Source organism: Macrobrachium rosenbergii, chromosome 27 (assembly GCF_040412425.1).
Source record: "Macrobrachium rosenbergii isolate ZJJX-2024 chromosome 27, ASM4041242v1, whole genome shotgun sequence".
NCBI lineage: Eukaryota > Metazoa > Arthropoda > Malacostraca > Decapoda > Palaemonidae > Macrobrachium > Macrobrachium rosenbergii.
In genome coordinates this window covers 40,797,916-40,807,008 of record NC_089767.1, presented here as the reverse complement: position 1 = coordinate 40,807,008, position 9,093 = coordinate 40,797,916, and the positions used below count along the sequence as shown (strand labels likewise).

Here is a 9,093-nt window from a genome sequence, read left to right as displayed (position 1 = left end):
TGTACACTCACCCACCAGTGTTGAAACTCAGAGACATCCTTCAGCTCCACTCAATATGGAAAGACTTTGGGCCGGAGACAGAAGTCAGTTGCCTCAAACTCAGCCAGATTCTCAAGCAGCTCTCAATCTAACTACTGTCGGAATGTGGGGAGCTCGTGCCAACGGCATGGATACTGGAGTTAGTGTTCCAGCGCAGCCTACTCAAACAGAAGACGATGAAGATGACCAACCGATGATATGTATGATCTGTGAGGACCGGGCAACTGGTCTTCATTATGGCATCATCACTTGTGAAGGGTAAGTTTAATTGCTGAATTACTGTACAGTGATTTGTTGCTTTATGTCTTTATAAAGGTTTCTTTGGATTGTAGATAACAAATGCTTCTCGCTAATTATAGAATTCATATTGCAGGTGCAAAGGTTTTTTCAAGAGAACAGTGCAAAATAAGCGGGTGTACACTTGTGTAGCTGATGGTGATTGTGAAATCACAAAAGCACAGCGTAACCGATGTCAGTATTGTCGATTCCAGAAATGTTTACGTCAAGGCATGGTTCTTGCTGGTATGTATCTGAAATTTAAGACTGGCTTTTTATTTTGTAATACTTTTTCATGTAAATATACTTATATTTCATTCCATTTTGTTTAACTGTTTGAAAACACTGATATCAAATTCTCGACCTGTAAAAATGAGTGTAATAGCACAACTTTTCCTCCCATTCAATTTTAGCTGTGAGAGAAGACCGAATGCCTGGCGGTCGTAACTCTGGAGCAGTATATAATTTATACAAGGTAAGATTTTGTAATGGTCTCGTGCTTCTTTTAATCACTTGCAATGTTGTTACCCCCAAGAACAGTTTAGTAACAGAAGGAATTTGATAGTACTATTATATTCCATTCTTGCTAGCTTATAAAGAAGAGAACAAGAAGTTTTGACATTTGAAGAGGTTGACACTGCCAAGAACCCTCCCTTCACCCAGCAATGGAGTAAACAATGTGCTGTGAATAAACTTGTTTTGAAAATAAAACAAACTGTGAAACCAAGTGAGACATTTTAGACTTGTATTCCCACATCACGAGACTCAGGTTTTTTATTTTTTATTCTCTATTATTTCTATTATTTAAATTATCAGATTCATTAGTTCTGTAACTGAACTGAACTGATTATATTTTTTTATTAAAAGTAATTTACATGTGTTGACAAGCAATTATCATCCTGATGTGAACACTGTTTGGTTCATAACGAGAACACTTTTCCACTAACCCTTTGGAGCGAGTGGTTTCTTGTAGGTTTTTTCTCAACAAGCTCAAGGACAGATGGTGAGGGTTATCTGCTTATTAACAAAGTGTAGCTTATGACTAATATTGGAATGGAGGTAAGGTGCCATTGCCCCTCAAGCACGATCCTCAACTGTAGCTTATAGTGCTTCATTGAGCGCAGAAACACTGAAATATTGCATAATGCAAGTAACAGCTAGCTTTAGTTTTGTACAAAGAAATTAATTTGTGTTGCTATAATAATGCTCGTTGAAGCAACTTTAATGGAAGTGCCTTACTTTATGCTTGTTGTTACTTGCTAAATGTTGCTCCAGTGTTAGCTTTGGTATATATTTATGTGGCTTGCCCTAGGATGTCTATTTAATGATGGAAAATAGATTGGGAATATGCTTCTATAGTATATATATACTGTATATATAACTTTTGGCTAGTTTTAGTATCAGAGAAAATTCAAATGCCTTTTATTTAAAATTTCAGTATGTCAGCATTACAGTTACTGATCCTAAAAGCAACCAAAAGCAAATATATATACTGTACTTGAAGAAATTTATCCTTACAATATTTAGGTGTCAGATAAATAAATGATAGTTTTCAAGATTAAAACTGATCAGTATTTTATTCATTTGAATATTTAGCAGCCAAACCTATTCTTGCTATTTAAATATACCTGGGTAGATGGGAATGCTATTGCTGTGAACTAGCTTAATAGCATAAATTGCCTCACATTCTTTAAAGCTGCTTTATTTGCTTAATTGTTGGTCATACATTTTAGACATTTCCTGTCTATAATGTGGCAAAGACTTCTACCTTTGTTATTTTGTTGCCATGCATGGCATAGTAACTTTCAGAATTCGGCTGGACATGTTTTGTCAGTGATGTGTGGCCTGTTTTCATTTTCATGCCTTACTATTTCCTGAGCACTGCATGTAATTTGATTGAAAATAGTAACAAGTAACTTTGTTATTATCTTTATTCTTAGTTGGTGCTGTTTCTGTTATATTCTGTAGCTATTAATATGTTAATCAGCGCAGTTCATTGTAGCATTTCTCTCTGTGAACTTTGTAAGCATGACATTTAGTTTCATTAAATGGTCTTAAATGCTTTTTTTTTTCCAATATAACTTTGATAGAAATGAGTGTATTCACCCTCTTAGATGTAGTGTTAAGAAAAAAGGACTGCTTTGATTTTGTCTCTTTTGTGGGAATAGGACTCTGCAATATATGTTTTTGTGACAATACAGTTGGAACAAGAGTGTGTACTTGAAATAAACTTAGAAGTGAAGGATAGTGTCTAAATCCTTTCCGCGAAGACAAGACCTCCAGTGACGACACTGATTAAAAGCAGTTGTGTGGACACTCCTGTACACAACAAATGCTTCTTGTGTGGCACTGCATGGACCAGTGAGAAAATACTAATACGTTGTTGGGTATCAGGTCAGAAGGAGTACTGACCATAACACACACAAATTACTCCTTTAGCCATTTTGATTTACATCCTGGGATGTATTGTATTGTACTTTGGATTTTATGAAACAGTGATCACTCTTGTAAATTATTATGAAGATATAATTAAAAAATATTTTATGTTGAAACTTACCATATTATATTTCACCTGTTTGAAATATTTAAAAGCTTACCGTATAATTTGTTTATTCAAGGTAAAGTACAAAAAGAAGAATAAGAAGAATGGTCAAATGAAGCCAGGAGCCCCTGCTTCTGAGAAGAAATTAAGCCTAGATCCATTGATGACATCAGGTACAACTTCTTTAGCGAACTCTCCCATCCCAATGCCAATTTCCAGTGCCCTCACGCCTCCTGTCACCTCACCCATTACTAGTGGCCTCAATAGTGGGCACATTCTTAAGGCAGCCCTCACCAACCCATCAGAGGTAAGAGTTTTTTCGTGACCAGATGATGTACAGTAGCAAGATCAAATTATTTCTTGTTATTAAATCAGTTTGACTTACAACCTACCAATACGAAAATTATTAAATGATTCCATCTTACAAAACCTACCATCTAATTAAAATGTAACAAATGTAATGTATTTCTTGGTTTATACATACCCAGTGTATGTATTTCTTGAATGTTAAATATGAGCAATGGGCTGGTATAAACATTGAATTTGTACATTAACAGGTAGCACATTTCCGGCAACGACTGGATAGCAACGTAACTTCAACTAGAGAGAGATTGTTGCCGTACCCTGTTGCAGAGGCCATGATCCGGTTACTTATAGAATGCGATGACTTTGAAGACATTGCTACTTTGAAGGTATGTATGTCTCAAAAATTTATGTTATTTTCCATACTATTACCTTATATATGTATGTCTCAAAAATTTATGTTATTTTCCATACTATTACCTTATATAAGTGAAAGGCAATTCTTTGTACAGTAGTATAATAATGTTATAATAAATTTCTTTCAGAATCTGGACGATTTACTTGATCACAAAAGTGACTTATCAACCAAATTACGACAGTTGGGAGATTCTATATCCATAAAACTTGTTCAGTGGACCAAACGCCTTCCTTTCTACCATGAACTCCCAGTTGAGGTCCATACGCGACTTCTTACACACAAGTGGCATGAGCTTCTGGTCCTCACCACTTCAGCCTATCAGGCAATTTATGGTCTTCAGAAACTTGGGTCCAGATCTTCAGATGGTACTGAAGCAGAGTTCCATCAGGAGGTAATTCCAGTCTCAATTATTTTGATTACTTGAAGTTATAATGTAAAAATTTTTATATTTTAGAGTTAAAATTCCCTATTTTAGAAATTTACTACAGATTTTTTAACCACGAAATTAATGCTTTAATAATAAATATGAATTGTAATTATCAAGTAATACAGGAAAGGGAAGCAGTTTTCTAACTTTACCTGCTACTAGAAACTAAAATACGTATTTATATCCTCAGGTGTCCAACAATCTTTGTACCTTGCAAACCTGTCTTAATTCTATGATGGGTAGACCTATTACAATGGACCAGTTGCGGCAGGAGGTCGGCGTGATGGTTGAAAAAATTACTCATGTCACACTGGCATTGCGCAAAGCCAAAATACAGATTGAGGAATATGTATGTCTGAAAGTCATAACAATGTTGAATCAGGGTAAGTGTATGTTACAGTTATGTATTTAAAATAATGTATCAATTTTGTCACTATACTTGCAATTTAAAATATTGTACGCATTTTAATTTTGTCATTAAACTTGCTTTTAGTGTACCATGTACAGTATTCTGTTAATGTTTTTCTTCTTTCTCAATAGTTGCAAGGAGTGGCCATAGTGAGCTGGAAGTCATTCAGGAGAGGTATATGAATTGCCTTCGAACATACTGTGAAACCCACTACCCTTTTCAACCCAACAGATACCAGGACTTACTAGTCAGACTTCCAGATGTAAGTAGAGTGCTTTATTATTTTTGCAGATACTATATGAGTATATGCAGTGTTCAGTGTTATATTTATTAGCATTTCATCTTCAAGAATACAAACAGTTGGTTTAACAAAAGTTACAGCCTACAATTCCAGTAATCACAGTCCTGAGCTTGGGTTTCAGTTGTCACAGCAAGGCTTTTTCTATAACTTTAGAAAACTGTGAAAACTGAGGTACTGAAGTTTGGGATCTAATAGTATTAGCACTCTTATACAGTATCTATGATTTATATAAAGAAATGTGTCAATAATTTTTCCCTAGCTGACAAAATGTCACCTGGAAATAAAGTTCTAGAGTAATGTGTGTATTTACAAAGTTGTGGATAATGAATTTTGTAGAAGCTGGAGTAAGGGTTTGTAATAAATATTAGGTTTCTCTCTTGTTAAAGTAATAGCTTGCATGGAGTTAGAGGACTATGTTAAGCATCAAGCATTAATGCTGCATACAAAGGCACACTACTCCCGTCAAGAGTGGTCGTCATCATTTAATATTTTTGTCAGTTTTTCCCCTTATGGGGTTATAAGATATAATGAGAGTTCTCGGCTCTTTGCTGTCCTGTGCTATTCCCTTTCCCCATGATTTTCTGGGTCGCTATCCTTATGTACTGTATTTCTAACTGTTCTTCATCCTTACTCATCACATTTCCAAATCATATTGGTTTATTAGATATCTATCTTTTCTCCAGCCTCTTGATAACACAGCCCTCCACCAATTCCTCATTCATGATAAGATCATCCACTTTACTGTGGCCATGAATTTTAAAATTCTCTGGTCATGCCTGAGTTATCCTTGTCATTGCCTGTGGGTCTCATGCATCGAGTAATGACAAACCGTATGTATGTTGTCTGAAAAAAAAATTACCATAAACATATTCATCGATTAGATGTGTCCTTTTTAACATCACCATCTGGCATAGAATCACTCCCTGAAACATCAGCACTAAATCACATAACATGCTTGTAAAAAAATATTACCATAAAAGGTCAGTTCAGTGAAGTTAAAACTCATGTTAAAGTAAAAACAAGGAGTTATTCTAATAATTATATTTGTACTGTTACATATAAAGTACATAAGCCTACAAAATTTTAAGAATTCTTACCATAATTAGGGCATTCATTTGCATTTTCCGTGCTGTTTCTTTTGCTGGAAGCTTTTTTTACATCCTGAATTTGTATTCGAGGGTCCTGTTCTAAGTTCAGGAGGGTCACCAGGTTCACCAGTTAGATGAGCTTTTCACAACTAGTCATCATCTGGCATGAAATAAGTCTGTAAAACAACATTAAGTTTTTAATGCTAAGCCACGAGTGTTACATAGAAATTATTTAAAGGACCAACAAAACAAAAATGTCACCACTTTTTCCAAACATTTGTAGTGCTCATTTGTATTGAGATTGTCATATTTTTATTTCCCCAAAAGATTCTTCACATCCCTCCCTACTTCAAGGCTACTATGTAGTAAGGGCCCATTTCATTTTGAGGAATCATTTTGGAAACGTCTTTTTCAGAAGTCCTGTGTGCCCTTATGAGTGCAAGAAAACATTTTTGATTTTTTTATTTTATCTGTAACTTGTGTTTCAGTATGGTTATTACTACAGGATGTAGTCTGGGACTGCATACCAGAAAAAACATTTTTAATAGTACTTACATCTTCATTGTGTAACCTAGTCATTAATCATTCCTTTTCTTGCAGATCCAAGCAGCAGCAGCAAAACTTCTAGAAACCAAGATGTTGTACGTCCCTTTCCTGTTGAACTCCACCATCAACAGATAGCAATAAATAGATGGTTGGTTCTTCAAGCAAGTCAGCTGCAAGGCGTCTTGCAGTGAACCATGTGCCGTCCTATGTCTCCGCTGTGGCTAGCAGCTCTGGCCCTGCTGCAAGCCACACGCTTCATCTCCACGCCTAGCAGCCACCTACATCATGACTGACTCTTCCAAGGATCAGCCCATGAACGTTACCAATATCTGCAAAAAGCGTGTTGTTAATACAGTGACAATCTAGCCAGAGCATTTATTTTGCTAAAGAAAGAAAACAACACTTGTTTTTTTCCTGTGGTTGTGCTACCAATTTACCTGTGATGGGCTATGTACCAGTTTCTGATCAATTTATATAATTTCCTGTAAACATTTTATAGAGAATTTCTTTAAACAGTTTACCAAAGGCTTTCTTTTTAATAAAGTTATGGGTAATGTAATGGGACTCGAAAAATCCCAGTTACTCCCACCCTCTAAACTACAGAGATACTTAATGGCTGTGTGACTGGAATGGTGTGCAGTTATCGGTGGTACAACTTCCCTTCTACTGCTTATATTATTTTATCACCACCGTCTATATAAATTTCTTACTAGTCGCTGAACATTGAGTCTACTTAAATGGAGAAGTCTACTTTTATGGTGTTCTCAGTAGTATGATCAAGCACAAGACAGTGTTAAGGAGTTAATCCTTGCAGTCCAACACGGGTTGAAGATAGGTGGCAGTAGGATGGTAAAGTACAGTTGTGTGTGGGCTTCAGTGTGTGATCTTCACCTCCCTTTCTATATTCTAGGAGGGAGTGCTTACATGGGTACCTGTAAGGATGGGCTATAAAATCCGTTCACTACTAAAGCAGTATTGGATGAACGGCTCCACTTTTTAGTATTACCAACAGTAACAAGGAAACAGTTCCTAAAATGATCCTACTAACAGTTTCCACTGCACTGATCTCAAGGTGCAAAGAGTTATTATTCTTAATGTCTTGTGACGAACACATCACTTTTAGATGTTAAGGTTTATACAGATTTGTATCTCAAGAGGCACATGTCTCCTTATTGTCCTGTGCTGCCATATGACAAATGTAACATTTATACCTTTTAATAAGGATGGATAATTCATTAGAAGTAATATATGGGAATAAATCTTTTATTAAGAGTATGTTTTGTAAATACACTTTTGCAAATGAATTTTTTTGTTTGTACAGTTTTCGGTACTAGAGCTGGTGTATGTTGTGAAGGTGTGAGTGTGCAGGTCTGTGTTCACAAGTGGAGCATAGACGGAGGCAGCTTACAAAGTGCTCATTTTTAATATTTTAAATATTGGTTTTATTTTTTGCTTATCCTTGTACAGTTCCATCTATTTCATGTTGGTATTTCATATTCTGGAATTTGTCTCCTGGTGCAATCTAAGGTATACTAAGTAAATATAGAGGACAAAAAATACCTCACATATAATTAAATTTCAGAATGTTTTTGTTGCTACAATGAATGTGTAACCATGTTGTGTGTGATAACATTATTGATATTTTTGCAATTTGGAAATTCATTTTTCTGCTAAATATCTTCGTAACCTAACACCAGTGCCATACTTAGAGACATATAAGTTACTGTTTAAGTTACCGCAATGTTATTTGTCAGTTTGGACTGAAAACAAAACATCTTCATTGCTTGACTGAGAACCCTGGAAAAAAAAAAAAAATCAAACAAAATACTGGTATATTTAGAGGTAATAGAGACACTGGCACTAGTCCTTGATCTCATTATTTAAAATGAGTTTACATTCATTGAGAGTAATAATGATTTTTTTTTAAATTTATTTTTCTAAAAACTGTACTGTAATTTTGATCTTACCGAGAAAGTTCAGGTGCAGTAGCAATGAAGGGATAACAGTCAGTCCAGAACGTGTCAGGCAGCCATGAGCATATTGTAAGCTGAATCCTTAGTGTAGTCAAGCAATCAAATTTGTTGCTTCTATATTTAATGAAATAAATAAGTGAACTTTAAAAATATATTATTAACCTTCAACTCCTTTGAACCTCAGTACTGTATGCTATTTCTACGGAACGTACCTTGTTTAGATCTGTAAGTTGCCATTCTGTAAGCATGAGAGCAATTTACAGCCTTCAAACCACCTTGGCAAGTGAGGGAACAATCTTTTCAAGCTCCATCTATGAAGACGTAGATATCCAACTTGCTTCTCAAGCAGCATACTGACATATGCATCTTGTTTTGTTCCAAATCACAAAAAGGTGCCATTTGAATGCAAGACAGAAGCTGGAAAGTGAAATGCAATGCTCTGTTCCTTTGAATATATAGCAACTTTGTATGCTTCATAAAATCGCTGGGAAAAAGGCATTTGTATTGCATAAATATGAATCAGAAAACAATTTAAATAAAAATTTTTTCATTAATTTATATTTTCCCTGGGTATGCAAACCAGTCTTTTACACAGGAATAATTCTCAGTGCAAGGTAGTTCTTAGGCTAATGGTAGGTGGATGAAGACTACCAGTCAACAAGCAATTTTTCCCTTAGGTATCAGGGACTAGTGGGGTGGTTGAGGTGGATTATTATGACAAAAGGCTTTGGTTTGGATACCCAACAAAAACATAAATTACTCAAAAAAAAA

The 9,093-nt window shown here is 35.4% G+C and overlaps 1 protein-coding gene and 1 long non-coding RNA gene across 21 annotated transcripts in view; one reads left to right on the top strand and one right to left on the bottom strand.

Moving 5' to 3' along the window:
- Positions 1 to 8,472, top strand: part of Hr4 (Hormone receptor 4) — a 550,506-nt gene extending 542,034 nt beyond the window's left edge. For all 20 annotated transcript variants that reach the window (XM_067129663.1, XM_067129665.1, XM_067129664.1 and 17 more), the window contains 9 exons: positions 1 to 297; positions 413 to 561; positions 729 to 790; positions 2,934 to 3,164; positions 3,415 to 3,549; positions 3,706 to 3,969; positions 4,196 to 4,388; positions 4,546 to 4,676; positions 6,404 to 8,472. The exon at positions 1 to 297 is cut by the window's left edge and continues 1,047 nt beyond it. In XM_067129663.1, coding sequence (XP_066985764.1) covers positions 1 to 297; positions 413 to 561; positions 729 to 790; positions 2,934 to 3,164; positions 3,415 to 3,549; positions 3,706 to 3,969; positions 4,196 to 4,388; positions 4,546 to 4,676; positions 6,404 to 6,484 — 1,543 coding nt within the window. In that variant the 3' untranslated portion in view covers positions 6,485 to 8,472. The remainder of the gene's footprint in view (positions 298 to 412; positions 562 to 728; positions 791 to 2,933; positions 3,165 to 3,414; positions 3,550 to 3,705; positions 3,970 to 4,195; positions 4,389 to 4,545; positions 4,677 to 6,403) is intronic.
- LOC136853710 (uncharacterized) lies at positions 5,741 to 6,497 on the bottom strand. Its single transcript, XR_010857538.1, has 2 exons — positions 6,359 to 6,497; positions 5,741 to 5,979 (listed from the first exon to the last, which is right to left on the bottom strand). It is a non-coding gene; the product is annotated as an uncharacterized lncRNA (long non-coding RNA).
- Positions 8,473 to 9,093: the final 621 nt, after the last annotated feature.